The 21,265-nt window shown below is 32.0% G+C and overlaps 1 protein-coding gene across 2 annotated transcripts; it reads right to left on the bottom strand.

The window, feature by feature from the left end:
- Positions 1–507: 507 nt before the first annotated feature.
- LOC132754166 (L-threonine ammonia-lyase-like) lies at positions 508–21,068 on the bottom strand. 2 transcript variants are annotated; one of them, XM_060744760.1, is made up of 14 exons: positions 20,961–21,068; positions 17,292–17,455; positions 16,379–16,475; positions 16,047–16,117; positions 15,499–15,544; positions 13,199–13,384; positions 10,907–10,962; positions 7,125–7,287; positions 6,534–6,624; positions 4,821–4,896; positions 4,117–4,242; positions 3,584–3,751; positions 1,558–1,615; positions 508–848 (listed from the first exon to the last, which is right to left on the bottom strand). In XM_060744760.1, the coding sequence occupies exons 2-14, from the start codon at positions 17,363–17,365 to the stop codon at positions 747–749; spliced, it is 1,314 nt and encodes a 437-aa protein (XP_060600743.1). In that variant the 5' UTR covers positions 17,366–17,455; positions 20,961–21,068; the 3' UTR covers positions 508–746. The 2 variants fall into 2 exon arrangements, with proteins under 2 accessions (XP_060600743.1, XP_060600742.1); XM_060744759.1 differs by lacking the exon at positions 20,961–21,068 and adding an exon at positions 18,271–19,211.
- Positions 21,069–21,265: the final 197 nt, after the last annotated feature.

Raw genomic sequence — 21,265 nt, 5'->3', positions numbered from 1 at the left:
CACACTTCAGAAGAAGGAAAAAAACTGTATAAAATAATGACTAACACTAGCATTATAATAAAACTATATAATACTAAAATTTTAGAGATTGTAAGTCATCCAATAACTGACATAAAAGCAATTACTGGATTTAAAACACAGTACAAGACTGTCAAAAAATAAAATAAAACAAATGTTAATGCAATTGAGCACCTCATCAACAATAAACAAACCAAATATCTTATCAAAAACAAAATAGGACTTCTTAATGATAAGATAGAGACTTAAACAAACAAGTAACAATGTTGTTTTTTCAATGTAGCCTAACACAATGATAAAACACAAAATCAAATAATCTCAAAATCAATCTTTACTTTGCTTCTTCTGTTACATCAGTAATTATGTAGACAAAATTAACCAATGTTTCATATTTCAATTACCTCCATTTGTTCTCTACAAGTCTCTATCTATTTACCTACATATATCAAATTAATCAATTAACGAGGTTAAAGCTTGGAGATTGTGTTAACTTTATATAACCCATCTAGAGTTAACTATAGCATACAAATGATGAAACTTTGATTCATAACTCTTGTATGACATTCAACAACCTTAAATAAATCATGTTGTCAAGATGGAACACAAATGCTTCAGTCCTGTAACCATGAATATATCACCAAAATAGCATGTTAACATATAGAAAATACTGATTAAAATCAAATGTTATAAATACCAAAAGTGATTATTTGGTATATCAAGAGTGTAAGTTAGGTTCTCGGGCCCCAAGTATATGATGAGTATTTAGATTTAATAGCTTGATGAAGTTCCTCACTATGTTCAGCATCCCTGGTCTCACATACAACTTTCACCTGAAATATATATCAAGGGAGGTAAATTAGTATCATGTCACAAGAAATATATATCAAGGGAGGTAAATCAATATCATGTCATTTACATACATGGCCATTTTATATACGGATATATCTGGTAAAGATATAAATATTATATTGCACATGTCACATGTATGTCACTTATCCTGCATTATACAGTTAACCCTAGTGAAGTAAACTTGTAGGCAGTGTGCTATACCATATATTAATTCAATCATTTACAATGATTTATCAAATCACTTTTCATTTTTATATATCTTTGTAATTTAGAATTTTATCTAACCTAAACAGTGTGCTATTATGTTTATAATAATAACAACAGAATATTTTCCTTTCACAGAAAAAAAATGTAATTGTAACATGGAAGAGATTGTCCTTTGCTTTGTTGATCTAATCATATTATTTTATGTGTCAATAACGAACAGCTGGATTAGTCATCCCCTGACCACAAAATTAAGTAACTTCAAATAAGACAAACAGATAATTCTAGAACAAAATGAGTCAAGTCTAGGGGAATTCATACACTTTTGTTCATAAATATCGCCATCTTTCAATGAAGTGTTTATCTTTATCATATTTATTGAGTTACTGTAAAATAAACTGAATTCCATTTTACTTACTTTACTAAGTTTTAACTAAGTGAAGAAAAGCTTCAAATAAAAGAAAATACAAGAAAGATTTGTGTTACCTGTACAGAAAATATGTCTGTTTTTATCCATGCTCTCTCATGGAAAATATCTTTAATACTAAAAAATAAAAACAAACTGTTATAATAATAGTATACATAACTGTATTTTCCTATACAATACATGAATAATTGAATCCTTGTAGTATTAAGGAAGATTTAAACAGTGTAACAATATATGTTAGCTTACATCCATTATGTATAAATATATATGATCATATGTCATATTTTATCATTAAAATACCAAAGTTTTATTCATATATCTATAGTATATAAAATGGATGTTATTTTCTAAATTGTAATAGTAAGTAACTTTATCACCAGTACATCTCATTGTTCATACCTCACTGTACACAGTAACAAACAAGAGGGCCATGATGGCCCTGAGGTCGCTCACCTGTATATAGGCCCCCCCAACCCCCCCCCCCCCCCCAAATGTTGCAGGGCCAATTTAACCCAAGGGCTTTTATTTGCACAAACTTGGTAGACACCCATAAGAAGATGTTTCATGCTAAACATCTAAACTCTAGCTCATTGGGTTTTTTAAAAGAAGATTTTTTTTAAGTTTTTACTATACACATATAGTTAAAAACAATGACACCCCTGGGGCTGGGCCAGTTTTGACCCCAGGGCTTTTATTTGAACAAACTTTGTAGACACTTACTAGAAGATGTTTCATGCTTAATATCTAAACTCTAGCTATTTGAGTTTTTTCAAAGAAGATTTTAAGTTTTTGCTATACACATATAAAGAAAATCAATGACCCCCGGGGCGGGGCCAATTTTGACCCCAGGTCTTTTATTTAAACAAACTTTGTAGACACTCACTAAAAGATGTTTCATGCTTAATATCTTAACTCTAGCTATTTGGGTTTTTTCAAAGAAGATTTTTTAAGTTTTTGCTATAATACACATATAAGGAAAATCAATGACCCCCTGGGCGGTGCCAATTTTGACCCCAGGGCTTTTATTTGAACAAACTTGGTAGACACCTATTAGAACATGTTTGATGCTAAATATCTTAGCCATAGCTCTTTGAGTTCTTTAAAAGAAGATTTTTTAAGTTTTTACTATATGCATATAGGGAAAATCAATGACCCCCTGGGGCGGGGCCAATTTTGACCCCAGGGCTTTTATTTGAACAAACTTGGTAGACACTTATTAGAACATGTTTCATGCTAAATATCTTAGCTCTAACTCTTTTTGTTCTTTAAAAGAAGATTTTTTAAGTTTTTACTATATGCATATAGGGAAAATCAATGACCCCCTGGGGCGGTGCCAATTTTGACCCCAGGGCTTTTATTTGAACAAACTTGATAGACACCCATTAGAACATATTTCATGCTAAATATCTTAGCTCTAGCTCTTTGGGTTCTTTAAAAGAAGATTTTTTTAACTTTTTACTATATGCATAAAGGGAAAATCAATGACCCCCCCAGGGCGGGGCCAATTTTGACCCCAGGGCTTTTATTTGAACAAACTTGGTAGACACTCACTAGAAGATGTTTCATGCCAAATATCTAAGCTCTAGCTCTTATGGTTTTTTAAAAGAAGATATTTAAAGTTTTTTCTTTCGGTTGCCATGGCAACCAGAGTTCTGCATGGAATTAAATTCTTTGAACAATTTTTAAAGGTGACCACCAAAGGGACATTCCTGTGAAGTTTGGATGAAATTGGCTTAGTGGTTTATGAGGAGATGTCATTTAAAGAAAAAGTTTACGGACGACTGACGGACGCAGACGGTTGCCGGACGAAAATCGATCACAAAAGCTCACCCTGTCACTTTGACAGGTGAGCTAAAAAAAAATCTCACTAAAATCTTCAACGAGACATACCAATTTTTATCCGACATTTTCCACACATACTAAAAACCCTCTTCAGCCAAGCTGTGACCTTGACCTTTATTATATTAACATGATTTTTACATATGAAATGCCTTTCATTTTGAGAATAAACAAATGCTAAATGGTGGAAACATACACAATAAGGCCCGACATGACTGTACATATTAAAATATGTATATACTTTACCTGACACCAAGTCCTGCCATGAGTTTAGTAAGTTCAGCAATACCACCAGGTCTGTCACTGACTTGAACAACAAACCGTACTAATCTACCATCTACAGCTAGTCCTCTCTCTATAACACGACCTAGAGCTGTTGTATCTATATTACCTCCACATAATGCTATCACAACTCTGTAATATAAATATACTATATGTACAGATCAACAAATAAACCGTAAATAACTGACCATCAATGTCACTCCTATATATACATACAACTTAGTTATTAGAGATAAATACCCTTGAGATATTAATGTACTTCAAATATTGTGCCTGCATTACAAACATAATTATATTTAAATTTTTATGTAATCAAAACTGTAAAAGAATCTACCTTTTTCATGTAAAGGACATATATTAATTACATACCTTTATTGAAGTAATTAATCAAAATTAATATTTAACTAAATGTGATTGAAAAAACCTTGAATTGCAATTTTTTCTCTAAGAATAGGAAACATTATGTATAATTCTAGTCATTCCGTATGTAACATTACTTTTTTCCCTGTAGTTCAGGTACAAGTCCCTCTACTACAGCAGCGAGACCAGTAGCACCAGCTCCCTCTACAACAGCTTTCTCTAATTCTAGTAGACGTAATATTGACAATGCAATATTCTCCTCCCTGTTCAAATACATAAATGTTAAAATTTGTTTACTGTAAAATATTGAGAACTTAGTAAGGTGTTTCTGACTTCAAGTAGAGATTTTATTTCAACATGCTATTTGATTTGTCTACCTATTGTTACTGGTAAATATAGAAATTCATCTTAAGCAGAAATATGAGTTTTATATTCAAAATTCATAGCAATAAAGATTTAAAACCTACAACTTACAATTCACTCTAAACTAACCATCATGAATGCAAATCTTTACACAAGGGAGTTAATTCCCTTACAACTGACAGAGCAGTAAGGTTTAAACAGTTGCTTCCCTTTTTCTATCATATTAATTGTTTGAGTGTTCCTTAATTAAATGTGTCTTCTACATATTAATACTTAACCATGATGAACCAACATGACTAAATCATATAGAGGAAACTAAAGGAAGGGGCTCATACCATAATGAAGCATTATCTTAATAAATTAATAAAAGTTTAAGCTATTACTTTAACACTGTTATTTTCCTAATTTTATTTTCTTATATTGACCTTCAAGCTTTATTATTGTAGGATATGATGGTTACTTATAGTTGTATACATACCTCACTACTATCATCTTATCTATCAAACTATGAGCTGTAGCAAATGCATTTACACCAACAGTAGGTACAGCAAGACCTAAAATTATAATATAAACTACATGTAGAATGTAATGGAGACAAACATAAATCTACAACAAGTGGTACAAAATGTCTCTTTACATCACATTTCTGTAATGGAATCTTCAAAGATATATGCTGTTAAAAGTTATAAAACAAGACTTTTTCTATGCCAATATTTCTATAAATTTTAATTCGTAAATTTTAATAATGACTTATCTTGTAAAACCTGACATCTATATAAATAAAACCCAAGTTTATCATTCAAAGTGATTCCACTTATGATTTTAGACACAACAGGAATGGAATATTTTATAAAGATTTGTGAACCATTTAATATATGTCAATACAAATAACTTTCATTTTGCTTTTCCAAAATCATAGTTCCTAATGTGCAAAATAAATCATAAAAGTAAAGTGTTTCAATTATCTTAACTGAAAAGCTTTAGGCATCAGTGAACTGTTATAATATATCTCAATGTACTTTCATCAGGTCAGCCAGGACATTTAGTATATAACTACCTAGGAAACTTGCCATCTGGTGTTAATGTAGGTCAAATGATACTAAATCAATTAGATGTTATGTTGTGCTTCTAAATATAACCACAGCACATTATTCTGCTATGTCCCCCCATTCAAAAAGATACATAATGATTCCATGTTGTTTTTACACATAAGTAGTTAAGTCAAGTTAAAAAATTTGTTGTAATTAACAATTTATCTTAATCATTACCCTACTGAATTTCTTAAATGGACTTGTCTAGCTTCCATTATTTGGAACTGTTCATTATCAATTTAGGGATATGTAAATGAAAATTAAAAGTTAGTCAGCTATTAGTATACAGCCAGGTTAGACTGTATGAATGTACTGGCTGGTCTGGCTCTTTACTGGTGGCAAAAAGTAATCTCTGTCAGTTTCAGCTGGTTAATAGGTTTAATAGGTTTACAATAGTATAAATACATGTTACAGCAGTGGAAGCTGATATACATGTGATATTATTTTAAGATACATTTACATTTGATAATTTTATCTTCAATCATTATGATGTTCATTTGTAAATCAAAGAAAATTTAAGCTTTTTAAATATTTCTTTATAAATATATATAACTATTTGACCTACAAGACAGTTTTGTACTAAATGGACTCTTTCTGGTTTGTTTAATGACTATGTTAAACTGGTCACCAATATTACAAGATCAGAAAGATAACCTGTGCCAAATTTATTTTAGTTTCCTGTATGACCTATATATTATATAAAATATTATACAATACCTGATGATATTATCTTCTAGTTTATAAACTCACATTTAAATATTTGTCAATGTAAGATCTATAAACCTTATCATCACATTTTAAACTATGTTTCCTTTCTGGACATTTTACAGATAAAAAATTTCACCAATTATTATTAATAGTTGTGTTTATAAATCCCTAATGTACATATCCCTCCCGCTATATTCAATTTCATATTTAAACACATTTAATTGTAGAAACTATTAAATTTTTGAAGAAAAAAAGTCAAATAAATCTTCAATTAAATCCCAGGCAATTTGCAGTTTAAGTATGTGACATTAATGATAAAATAAAAGATATAGTTTAAGATACATTTTTTTGTGTGTAAAGTTAATCAACAATAAGCCACCACTATATCTTACCATCAGCTAGAGTTGAATGTGTTTCTGTATATACAGGTTTATTTGCTTCCATAGCTCGTGTAAAACTTGGACACTTCTCTGACTCCACACCCTGAAATATTATAACAGAATGGATCATTAATTCATTATTTATATCACACACTTCAATCTACAGTAACTTTAAAATTATTTTTTTCTCATAAAATCTTGTCACAGTACAGGAGTTTTGGAATGGTATTACAAGTGTCCTATATACAAATTACCACTTAGCTGCAAGTTTGTCTTACCAAGTGACAAACTTAATTAATGAAATAATATGCAAATAATTTTCTTAATAATTTTCCTATGTAAACAGAAAATACCCAATAGTTTCCTTCTACAGAAAACCAATACAAAATCAAGTTTTTAAAATATAATGTGTATAAACAAATCGTCACAGTTCAGAACTGTTCAGTATATAAGGGAGAAGATGTGTAAGCGGCCGGATAACTCAGTCTGTACAGCCGTGATACGGTATTCTGAGTATTCTGAGGGTCCGGAGTTTGAGTTCCGGTCGGGCTGCACATTTTTCTTACCCTGTAACAAAATTATAGTAAGTTGTTAAGATCTTACATAGATAGCAACATTAGGTCTAAGATTTTTTATTGCAAGTGCTGCTCCAGCAATTAATCCTCCTCCCCCGACGGGTATAATGCAAGCATCTAGATCAGGTACTTGTTCTACGATTTCTAGTCCCATAGTTCCCTGTCCAGCTAATATGTGTGGATGATCATATCTATAAATAGATCAAAATATGTTCATATATATACCAGTAATATACCTTCCTGATCAACATATTCATATAAAAAATCTTTACAAATTTAATCTCATCAGGAATAGCGGAAGCCTAGTGGTTAAGGTGTCTGCCTTTCAACCCAGGAATCCTGGGTTTCGAGCCCAAATCGTGGTCACAACCAGATTTCTTCATATGACACCAGTACTGATTGGTTGCAGGAATCAGACTCAAAAGTGATTAATATAAGTTGGAAGATTTTATTTTGAAATCAAGCATAAAATAATATGTTTAAACCCATCTCAACAGTTAAAACAGGAGATTTTTTCAGCTAAATATTCTCATAATGTAAATCTTTGTGACAGTTGATATATAAAACAAGAGGGCCATGATGGCCCTGAGGTCGCTCACCTGTATATAGACTCCCCCAACCCCCCCCCCCCCCCCAACGTTGCAGGGCCAATTTAACCCAACGGCTTTTATTTGCACAAACTTGGTAGACACCCATAAGAAGATGTTTCATGCTAAACATCTAAGCTCTAGCTCATTGGGCTTTTTAAAAGAAGATTTGTTTTAAAGTTTTTACTATACACATATAGTTAAAAACAATGACACCCCTGGGGCCGGGCCAGTTTTGACCCCAGGGCTTTTATTTGAACAAACTTTGTAGACACTTACTAGAAGATGTTTCATGCTTAATATCTAAACTCTAGGGTTTTTTCAAAGAAGATTTTAAGTTTTTGCTATACACATATAAAGAAAATCAATGACCCCCGGGGCGGGGCCAATTTTGACCCCAGATCTTTTATTTGAACAAACTTTGTAGACACACACTAAAAGATGTTTCATACTTAATATCTTAACTCTAGCTATTTGGGTTTTTTCAAAGAAGATTTTTTAAGTTTTTGCTATACACATATAAGGAAAATCAATGACCCCCGGGGCGGGGACAATTTTGACCCCAGGGCTTTTATTTGAATAAACTTGGTAGATACCTATTAGAACATGTTTTATGCTTAATATCTTAGCCATAGCTCTTTGAGTTCTTTAAAAGAAGACTTTTTAAGTTTTTACTATATGCATATAGGGAAAATCAATGAACCCCCGGGGCTGGGCCAATTTTGACCCCAGGGCTTTTATTTGAACAAACTTGGTAGACACTTATTAGAACATGTTTCATGCTAAATATCTTAGTTCTAACTCTTTTGGTTCTTTATAAGAAGATTTTCTAAGTTTTTACTATATGCATATAGGGAAAATCATTGACCCCCCGGGGCGGGGCCAATTTTGACCCCAGGGCTTTTATTTGAACAAACTTGGTAGACACTTATTAGAATATGTTTCATGCTAAATATCTTAGCTCTAACTCTTTTGGTTCTTTAAAAGAAGATTTTCTAAGTTTTTACTATATGCATATTAAGAAAATCAATGACCCCCTGGGGCGGGGCCAATTTTGACCCCAGGGCTTTAATTTGAACAAACTTGGTAGACACCTATTAGAACATGTTTGATGCTCAATATCTTAGCCATAGCTCTTTGAGTTCTTTAAAAGAAGATTTTTTAAGTTTTTACTATATGCATATAGGGAAAATCAATGACCCCCGGGGCGGGGCCAATTTTGACCCCAGGGCTTTTATTTGAACAAACTTGGTAGACACCCATTAGAACATGTTTTATGCTAAATATCTTAGCTCTAGCTCTTTGGGTTCTTTAAAAGAAGATTTTTTAAGTTTTTACTATATGCATATAGGGAAAATCAATGACCCCCCGGGGCGGGGCCAATTTTGACCCCAGGGCTTTTATTTGAACAAACTTGGTAGACACTCACTAGAAGATGTTTCATGCCAAATATCTAAGCTCTAGCTCTTATGGTTTTTTAAAAGAAAATATTTAAAGTTTTTTCTTTCGGTTGCCATGGCAACCAGAGTTCTGCATGGAATTAAATTCTTTGAACAATTTTTAAAGGTGACCACCAAAGGAACATTCCTGTGAAGTTTGGATGAAATTGGCTTAGTGGTTAATGAGGAGATGTCATTTAAAGTAAAAGTTTACGGACGGACGCCGGACGGACGGACAACGGACGGACGCCGGACGAAGAGCGATCACAAAATCTCACCCTGTCACTTTGTGACAGGTGAGCTAAAAACAAGAACAATTTTATTATGATTAACATGACTCATTGAATGGATGATCTAATGAAGACACATTTTTAAAGTATCATTAGCATACATTTAGAAAGGAAAATTTGAAACACTAAAGGAATGGTATGTATATACTTAGATCATTACATATAGGATATTTGTTTGTTTGTGTGTAAGATGAATTTTTATTTCATCGAGTGGGCTTTAAAAAACAGTATTCTCACGAGTGGCGTAGCCACAATTGAGAATACTGGTTTTTAAGTTTACGAGATGAAATAAAAGTACATATTACACAACAAACAAACAAATTTTCTTTTTATTTGATGCTTAAAAACCAGTTTAAACGAAATTTCCTTAATATTAACTTTAATATTAAAATCTGTTTTCCCAACTGGTAGCCTCTTTTATTCTCATATGAATCATAACTGACTCTATCTTCAAGATGTTGATATGTATTTTTTTTACGTACATTGCTTTCATTATAACAACATAACAGCTGCTTATCAATGTAGCACTTGATCGCTATTGTACTTTTAACAAAGGATTACACCTACACCAAGCAAACAAAATCCAAGTCATTCAATGTATGCAAACTGTAAATGCTTTTGTATACGCCGTGGCTAGCGAATAACTTCAAAAGCATGATAATTACTAATAATTGACAATTTCTTTTCAGGGTCCAAACAGGTATCTATAACAAACATACATTATTGTTGTGTTCCTTTCAAATGATTTCATGTAATATGTATATGATGTTTGTAACATAATATGACCCAGTCTCTTATAACTCCACTATGGAGTGGCAATATACTTTTTATTATGTATATATATATTGATTGTAACTTGTATGAATGTATATTGATGAGACTTTAATAAATAAATAAATAATACTACATAATTCTTTACACATTTCTACAGCACCTGTGTTTATATGTTTTTTGTGTAAGTAGATTATAATAGATATTCTGCATGTTTATGTTTTTATTTGGTTGAAGCTAGAAATGTTTGCGGATTTGTTACAAGTGACATATTCGCGGCTATAAAGATTCGTGGAATCATGCCTCGCTAACTTAAAATGCGTAAATCTTTTCTAGTAATACAGTTTTAACACAAGTCATCAGCCGGATCCTTTAATGTATTTACTTCAGTGTCTAGTTACTGGGTTCAAGTTATATCTTACTCATTTGCTTTATACCTCACAAACTAAATCAAATGTAAGCAAAATATATTATTGCCCTTTTAAAAGAATCAATAAAGCTGATGTACACACGTATTTACACTTAGTTTATACAATATTTCACTTTTCCAGTTTTACAAGCAGTAGGGAACCAGTTAAACGGCAATTCTGACACAGGCTTAACATACCTCTAAACAACAATGGCTTTCTCCTATATAATGTAAGATCTAGTCTAAAATATTCCATTAAAACAACATGCTGAATTATAATCTGTAAACTGCAATGTGTAGAAGGTCTCACCTACCCATTTATGTAAAGTAACTTTTCTTCTTGACCCATCTTCATTGCATGTATACGTGACTGAAATAACATTTCCAAATGAGTTTATGTGCACATCAAGTTGATATCATTAAAACAAGAGCTTTGTAGTGTAGTTATACCAGTGATTGCAGGTAAAACTTTAACTAAGATGTTACACAGACACTTACAAAAGTGCCAAAGTGAGTACAATAGCTCACTTTTCTTTGAGTACTTGAGCTAAAAAGTGTTCAATCTGTTACATTCAAAGGGATACTCAGGCAAATAAATGTAAAAAAATATTAAAATGATTTTATGTACTGAAATCACGCTAAAATGACCCAGCATGAATTTCTGTATAAATTCTATATATTTTTGTTTTGAAGCATAAATTAATCAATACAAGTTGGGACGACATTTAGACACCGACAGAATCAACGAGTAGTTTTAAAACAAGTCAAGTGAATTTAACAAACCCTGGAAGTTACAATAACAGATATTGTGGATATTGTATGATTGAAACAAGTCTAAGTCATTCATTTGACATGTTCTTTAACATTTCCAAAGTTCACTGTGACAACTATTGTGAAATCTTACGCTCTAACCTGACCCACTTGGGTCAAGTTAGGAAACCAACAGTTTATTAAGTTTTGTTCCTGCGACTGCCTCAGAGTGTATTCATTTTGAGGACATTTACAGAATAATTGAATGAAAAATTCAAGATGAAGAAATGAAAAATTTTCCTGTGTCTCCCTTTAAAACTGGCTTTAATTATTTTATTTTGTTTTATCATTTCAAAGAACAATAAAAATAAGCAATCTTGACTCTCTGAAACAAAATATCGTATGTTCTATTTATCTCTTGTATTTGCTAAACATTTGAATATGAATGATGAAGAGGTCGCTCACCTGTATATAGCCCCCCAACCCCCCCCCCCTGGGGCGGGGCCAGTTTAAACCCCAGGGCTTTTATTTTGACAAACTTTGAAGACACCCATTAGAAGATGTTTCATGATGTTAAGTTTTTACTACACATACAGGGTGATCCAAAATATCTGATACCATTTCAGTGTCTTGTATGTTTTACATACATCACACGATTTTAAATATCAACACACATACATGTATTTAAACTAGAGATTTTAAAGTTTTATTTAACATTAAAGTCATTATGTTTATATAATGAAAAACAATAACGCCCCCACCCCCGGCAGGGCCAATTTTAACCCAAGGGCTTTTATTTAAACAAATTTGGTAGACACCCATAAGGAGATGTTTCATGCTAAACATCTAAGCTCTAGCTCATTGGGTTTTTTAAAAGAAGATTTTTAAGTTTTTACTATACGTGTACATATAGTTAAAAACAATGACACCCATGGGGCGGGGCCAGTTTTGACTGCAGGGCTTTTATTTGAACAAACTTTGTAGACACTTACTAGAAGATGTTTCATGCTTAATATCTTAATTCTAGTTATTTGGGTTTTTTCAAAGAAGATTTTTAAGTTTTTGCTATACACATATAAGGAAAATCAATGACCCCCTTGGGCAGGGCCAATTTTGACCCCAGGGCTTTTATTTGAACAAACTTGGTAGACACTCATTAGAAGGAAGATGTTTCATGCTAAATATCTTAGCGCTAGCTCTTTAGGTTCTTTAAAAGAAGATTTTTTATGTTTTTACTATATGCATTTCGGTTGCCATGGCAACCAGAGTTCTGCATGGAATAAAATTCTTTGAACAATTTTTAAAGGTGACCACCAAAGGAACATTCCTGTGAACTTTGGATGAAATTGGCTTAGTGGTTTATGAGTAGATATCATTTAAAGTAAAAGTTTACGGACAGACGGACTGACGCCGGATGAAAAGCGATCACAAAAGCTCACCCTGTCACTTTGTGACAGGTGAGCTAAAAAAATAATGGCCAGCATTAAAGTTTCTGGACAGCAACAACAACCTGACAGTAGCAACAGCTAGAAATTTTTGTTTAAAATGCCGAGCTAAAAATGGTTTCTAATTTGTTTACATATAAAAGCAATTGACCCCCATAAATACTGGCTCAATATATGCTTACTAAGATGTTACATTGACAAGTTCACATCTATTGTGAAAAAAACACGATAAATTGATTATACACTTATGATGTGACATGTTGTCTTTATTACTTTCCATTAATTTGATTTATTTTTATCAGATATGAATCTTGGTCTTACATTAAAGTAACATATGTTTTGGAAAACATGTTAAGTATTTTATACAGGACACATATCTAGTACAACATTAAAGCTAAACCATGTACTAACCTCACTTAAATTGGCACCTTTAATATGAACTGTTGCTCCATACTTCCTACAGTTTTGTATTTTCATGAGTGGAGCTATAACTGGCATCACCACGGTAACCGGTATACCAAGATCCTGACCATGATAAGATAAAGCTAGAGCATGGTTCCCAGCACTAGCTGCTATAACACCAGCTTTCTTCTGTTCCTATATAACATAATATATAACGTAATATATAAACATAATATATAACATAATATATAAAATAATATATAACATAATATATAACATAATATATATAACATAATATATAACATAATATATAACATAATATATATAACATAATATATAACATAATATATAACATAATATATATAACATAATATATAACGTAATATATAACGTAATATATACTTCTTGTATAACAAACTTGAAAATACAAAGACAATCAATGTCTGTCCCTGAAACTGAAGTTGTTTACAGGAAAGTGATGGTACAAGCCATAGATTAACATTTGTGATATAATACATGCGCTTATACTGAGATAGGTTTGCATATAACCCCCTCCCCCACCCTCACACACACAAAAAATTTCGAAGATTTTCACTTCCATTTTACTGTTGTAATAATAAATTAAAATATATTTTGTGTGACAGGTGAATCTAGATATTAATGTCAAGTGATTAAGCATACAATTTTTAGCATAGATTCATGATGGTAAATTTTAAACCTACCATATCTTAACCCATTGCTTCATGAGCATTTTGTGAAAAATGGCTGTTTTCATTGAAAAGTCTCCCGTTACAAGTTCAAATTGCTATAATACTATAAAAACTGCTTCAACACTAATCAAACTTGGCACAAATGTTGACTGGACCATTGCCCTTGCAACAACATGCTCAGTCTTAAATTTTCTGTTACCATGGCAACGAGGGGACATCTCAAAATTGCCAAAAATCACTATTTTGCGTTGATTTTTTCCATCAAAATTGATTTCAAAGTGCTGCAACTTCTCAATGGATTGAGATAGAGTCAAATGCTTTTCAGCGTTGGTTACACGTTACCTTATGATCAATCTGGGGTCATTTACAGCCTCTCACAAGTCCAAAATTTTCTTGGCGATGAGGGGGACTCCGCCCCCCTTCAAACCCCCCAAACAGAAGGGGGCACATCCCCCTTCTGGCAACCCCCTGATGTATCTTTTGGTTGGGGGGCCGCGCCGAAAAAGAGGTCACTTTTTTTAACAACATTTCTCAAACAAAAACAAGTGTTTGGGGCCTAAATAAGGCATTTTTTCATCATTTGAGACAACAAAAAGGGGGGGGGGGGAAAAAGGCGTTAAAAGGCGTGTATATGAAGTAATGGGTTAACAGAAAATGATGAAAATACTTGAAATTACCCTAAATCGCGTTTTTTCATGTTTAAACATGGCCTGTCATATAAATTTGAAGAAAAATTGTTGTTTTGTAGATTTTTTTATTTTTTTCATTAACCCATTGCTTCATGAGCATTTTGTGAAAAATGGCTGTTTTCATTGAAAAGTCTCCCGTTACAAGTTCAAATTGCTATAATACTATAAAAACTGCTTCAACACTAATCAAACTTGGCACAAATGTTGACTGGACCATTGCCCTTGCAACAACATGCTCAGGCTTAAATTTTCTGTTACCATGGCAACGAGGGGACATCTCAAAATTGCCAAAAATCACTATTTTGCGTTGATTTTTTCCATCAAAATTGATTTCAAAGTGCTGCAACTTCTCAATGGATTGAGATAGAGTCAAATGCTTTTCAGCGTTGGTTACACGTTACCTTATGATCAATCTGGGGTCATTTACAGCCTCTCACAAGTCCAAAATTTTCTTGGCGATGAGGGGGACTCCGCCCCCCTTCAAACCCCCCAAACAGAAGGGGGCACATCCCCCTTCTGGCAACCCCCTGATGTATCTTTTGGTTGGGGGGCCGCGCCGAAAAAGAGGTCACTTTTTTTAACAACATTTCTCAAACAAAAACAAGTGTTTGGGGCCTAAATAAGGCATTTTTTCATCATTTGAGACAACAAAAAGGGGGGGGGGGGTGAAAAAGGCGTTAAAAGGCGTGTATATGAAGTAATGGGTTAAACACTGAATCAGTTAGCTTATTTACTCATTAATACATGTAAGTAATTTAACAGTGTTTATATACTAAAGTGCAATATTCTTATAAAACTTCCTACTTTATCAATATTTACTATTGAACTAGAAAAAATATTAACAATTAAAGTCTAAAGAAAATAATTTGACATAGTATGGCAATTTAATCAGATATCAAGATTTCCTTACCTGTGTTAGCATTAACAGAGTGTACCTTGCTCCTCTTTCTTTAAAGCTACAAGTTAAAATATTTACACAATTATACATAACTTAAAACATGTAACACACCTGTAAGTCAAGTTAACAAAGTGAGACATTTGTTTTACATGTTGAATACATCAAAATTGACACATATAAGAATTAAACCCCTTAAAACAGACTCCCCTGTAATAAACTGATCAAACTGTCAGATACCACTTATTTCTAAATTTCATTCTTCTTAATGTTAAACCATTTCAGATACTGAACAGTAAATAACATCATGGCACAGAAACTTTAAATTCTATCTAATTCTAAATCTTTCAGTGTTTATTTATACTATAATATAGGGATTATTTATTTTTTTGATATTGTTATTATTGGTTATTTAATAGAATTTCAAGTTCCTGTGGTAATGTCTTTGGCAAGTATTTTACTGAAGTTGAGCTAAAACTGTATTCATTAATTTTTCAAGTTACGCATACTTATGTATAAGAACAACATAAAACAGGCATGAGTTCAGCATCAAACACTCTTACCTTCCTGTATATTGTAAGAATTCTTTCTTGAAATATATCTTCATATCAAATGTACTGGACATCTGTGATTTCTAACAATAACAACATATTATGATAAACTACTTGCTAAACTCTAGTCAAGCAATAATTAAGCTTTCATTTTGTGAATAAATCGAACAATTTATACAGAATTTTTATCAAATATTTGGCAGATTTCTTGACTTAATATAAATAACAAACAGTAAAAAAGATGTGCATGATAACATGACTCTAAACAGTACATTCTATCCACTATCACAATAATTAAATCTCATTTTACAAGAAAAATGTTTGAACAAGTTTATATCACCTACTAGACATGGTGTTTTCTGTATTCCACCTTTAATCTTGTATGCTGCAGCGCTCACATCCTGAAATGTTACTACTTGTGGCTTCTGAGGATCACAAAATCTGAAATAGTATAATTATGATCACAAAATCTGAAAAAGTATATTCAGGATAGAATCTACAAAATCTGAAATAGTATGTCCTGATCACAAAATCTGAAATAGTTCGCAACAATCACAAAATCTGAAATAGTAATCCATGTTGAAAAAGTTGTTTCAAGATATACATGTACGATAGCATCTATTGAGGTAACAGTCGGGCATACATGTTAAAATAATTAGGGCTGTCATTGAATATCGCAATATTGATGTATCATCGATACTCATCATCCAATACAATATCAATACACACTTTCAATACAATCTAAAATTTATTTATTTCTGTTCGTGAATACACGGTCACTCTTTTTAGCCTAATAAATCACTTTTTTCCCAGTTTTCTTGGCTGACTTGAACTTAAAACTCCATTTTCAAATTTCAGTGACAAAAATAACAGAAAGAATCAAACTTTCTGTAGGCTTGTAGTATTTGTTATTTGCCCTATAAAGCATGGATAATACCATGATCCGAATATATAACATATATTTAAATGTTTTTTATTGTTTCTACTGCCAAAGTTGATACATTGATATATCGTCGATATTTGCCTCTCAATATATTGATACAAATTTTTCCATCAATGACAGCCCTAAAAATTATAAATGACCATTTTATATTTTTGAAAGAGAGAGAGATTATAAGTACATTTAAATGCCTTTTAGTAAGTTAAGGAATTATGTCTGAAATATAGATAAGTATATTTGTCCTCGAGAGAACCATTAGCTGTAAATAAGACAGAGTAATACATGTATATAACTTCATAGTTATAGATGCTGTTTACCTGTCAACTAAAACTTCTTCACTATTGACAACCTTGACCTTTTTATTTGGAGGTTCTACCATGGTGGAATCCATAAATCTATTGGTCACTAGTATAAATAATCAGTGACGGTGGTTTGCTATTTCAAGGCAAAAATGTTCTCACTTACAGCCAGCAATGTAAGTCTGAAATAAATAAATAATAACAGGTATTATATAATTCATTATTAAAGGCAAAATTATTTTCTTTCAAAACATCAAATTTTTTATTTAAAATATACATGTATGTGCCATTTGATAACTGGGATTTTTTTCACAGGTTAGGAAAGGGATTATGTTGTATTTATACTTTTCAATTGATGCATACATTTATAATGTGGTGTTGACAATACATACACATGTAATAATATCAATAGTTCAATACCTTTAATTATATGTACCATATTACATTTAGCAAATCTTAATACATAATTATATAAATATCTTATTTATAATGTGAGTCAATATTGACCCTATCATGCTGGAATTTTCTATAAATACAATTGAGAGATGTGGCATATAAATGAAAGTTGATTTATCTTTGTGCATTTAATTTTGGTGTAGATATTTCTCTTAAGAAGTTTGGACACGTTACTTGGCTTTGGTCACTTGCACTCTACAGGGAAGTTTAGGAAGACAGTTGTCACTGAAAATGTGTTCATTAAAGGTAATGTCAGTATTGATCATAACCAATATTATAGATGAGCTTTAAACTAAGGTTTTATCAATGTCTAAAGAACAACATATCATATAACTGCAGTTTTTACAGGATGTCTTACCAGCACACATCCAGAATGCCAACAATCTTTCTGAACATTTATAAACAACATCAACGTTATGAAATATCACCAAAATCACTAGAATCAAATGTAACAGCAGCTTTACAGGGTGAAATTAAAAAGGTTTACTGCAGGCCATCGCCTAGGAATATGTGAAAATTGTCCAATAGTAAATAAATCTACCCAAATATTAGGAAAACAATGGTGTCACATCCGTGCCACAATGCTGCCAGGTTGTAATCAACAGTCAGGGTGGGCATATGAAATTAGAAAAATTTTCAAAGGTTTATTAATGTTGCAACATTCGCTTATTAAACACTATCACATTTGTTGGGCATGTGAATTAAATTTGTGTTTCATATGAAATTTAATAAATGGAATATCATACCATGTCTCTTCTGTATTTATTGAAAATTTCAGCATGAACATACTAAAATTGACATACATATGAGCCCATTTATACATGCACACTTGGAAGATTTATTATTATAATAAGACTTAATGTACATGTCAATTTCTAGACTACTTTCTGGGACACTTCTCATGGAAATCAGCAAGCTAATGGTTTCTTAAATTTACATAGTGGCATAGGACCTAGATTATCAATATTTATAACTTGCAAATATTATAATAACTCAAAAATGTCAAAGTGTCAAAGATATCAGCAGTTTATATATCTTTTTATAATTTTAAAAAGTCATTTGTACGTGTATGTGGAACTTGTCCAAGTTTTTTTTGTATTTCAACACACGTTTTTAGCAGAAATTATGCAAAATTTAGATTCATGACTCCCCGGACTAATGTCAATCACCTTTAAAATTTACGTGCTACAAACATCTCATCAACATTTATCTATCACTCTGATAAAAAGACCCTGGATCCACATGTGCATTGTTTCTGCTCATCACCAAGGTCTTAGGAGGAAAGGATCAGGAGTGGGTAGTAAGGGATTCCAGTACAGGACAAGTTCCGGTTTCTCCAATGCTGTTTTCATTGAAATACTTTTGAGATGATAGATCTAATATAATGCAAATCAGCAATGTGTGTCCAACCATTTGTTGGCAGCTCATTTTCTTATGAATTGCCAGTTATCTAGAAAAACAAGATTGAATGAGTCCGGTACCAAAACTGGATCACTGTCAATATAAATATATTATTATAATAATGAGCATTTGGATGAAAAATTTATCTATCTCCGCTCCCCTTCCTTCATCTAAAAAACCAGAATCTGCGCCTGTAAATGGATGAATCGGGGTCAGCTCGGCCCTAAAACTTACTCGGCCCCCGAGTCAGCTCGGCCCTATTCCAACTTGGCACGGGTCAACTCGGCCCATATTTATATATTACTGGTAATGATTACTTTTTAAATGTTTTCATCATAACATTCATTGTTTAACATTTTCACAGTAATAGACATCTACTCAAGGATATTGAAAAGTTTTTTTTGAACAAAGTACCAATTTGTATGCGAGTTGTAGAGAAAGGAAGACTTTACAATTTATATTTCAGATGCTTTTAGTAAAAAAAAATATCGTTAAAACAGTATTGGTCGTATGAAAAGAACAAACACTCAAAAAGTGTTAAACACAATAACATTTATTGTCATAAAAATTCAATCCAAGAAACTTTATTTATGGATCAATATTTAACATACATGTATATTGTATCTTCTTAACAAAGATAATTTCAAACAATACTTACATGAATACATGTACACTGTCACCCTTTTCAATTTCTATTTGTAAATTTTGTTCGTACTTTTGAATACTTTTACAATAATTTTCTCCTTAAATGTTATATTAACTAAACAATCTAAACAATCTATATCCTAATACAAGTTTTTAAAAGAGGGCCGAGTTGACCCGTGCCGAGCTGACCTGTACCGAGTTGGTATAGGGCCGAGTTGACCCTTTACCAAATGGACCACCAAATCAGACCATACTGGTCGGGGACCATCAACCGGACACTTTTTGAACATTTTTCCGTACAGATTTCATAATTTTTAACCTAGAAACCTTAAAATTTGACACAGTTCAGCTAGGTTCTTCTCCTAACTAACAAACTAGTTTGTTTATTTCCGATTGTATTGACACTTATATCTGAGGCTCGACAAGGAGGGTATCAAAATTACCTAGATTGTCTACACTACAGTACCATGTGTCCGGACACATATGTACATCACATGATTTAATTCAGATAAAAGCTGGGGTGTTTTGATTTTAGATTTTTAACATGATATACAATATTTCAGCAACAAATGCTGAAGTTTTTGATATTCTATTATTCACTCTGCAAATGATTATAGCTGGTATATGAGGTCAGGCATTGCTTTCTTGACCCCCATATTTCAACGTCAACATTCTTGAAATAGACATTAAAATATTACTATTTACGGAGGTTGAAATAAATTAATTTACTTAATTTTAAAATAAACATGCACTTTTTGTTGATAAAAAAGTGACTGACAACCACTGAACAAAGAAAATACTAAATTAAGCATTTTCGGGGCCGTCCGGGTTTGGTGGTTGTCCGGTTTTGGTGGTCCCCAACCAGTAGGCGTTTGAGATTAATAAATTTATAATATATTTGATTGCCTGCTGTAATTTGTAAAGTAATTTACATCTAGATAAAAAGTATATCAGATATTACAGAAGTTAAAGATGTAAAGCATGTTAATTGCTGGTATCGTTACTTTGTTAGTGAAGAGACTAAGATTCTATTCAGCGTACAGTACAGTTTCAAACTCCTGTGGTTACTCAATGTTGCACAAATGCCTCATAAAAAGGAAAGAATTATCACTTGAGACACCAATAATTTTCAAAATGTAAATGCATTCATGTGGATGATCATATAAATATATATAATTAACTTACTAAAACAATGATATTGTCCTCTCTCTCACCTCTAAAATATGTTATTTACAAACAAACATATATTTCTGTGGTCGGATATGTTCGGTTCTCTGTTGATCTAAATAACCGCGCGCTATGACGTATTTTAGGTATATAAATCCCGTTTCTTCCCGTATCGCGACGCGACTTCAGAATCTAAAACCTAAATAATAAAATAATTAAACATATATATGGATTAATATTTATTATATATTTATAAATGATAATTGAGAAAAATTGATAAAATAAAATGCGTATTTTATTTTCCGTATTTTCACTGTAAAAAA

The sequence above is a fragment of the Ruditapes philippinarum genome, unplaced genomic scaffold (genome assembly GCF_026571515.1).
Source record: "Ruditapes philippinarum isolate M1 unplaced genomic scaffold, ASM2657151v2 ctg786_1_1_1_1, whole genome shotgun sequence".
Taxonomy (NCBI): domain Eukaryota; kingdom Metazoa; phylum Mollusca; class Bivalvia; order Venerida; family Veneridae; genus Ruditapes; species Ruditapes philippinarum.
This window is presented reverse-complemented; position numbering and strand designations above follow the sequence as displayed.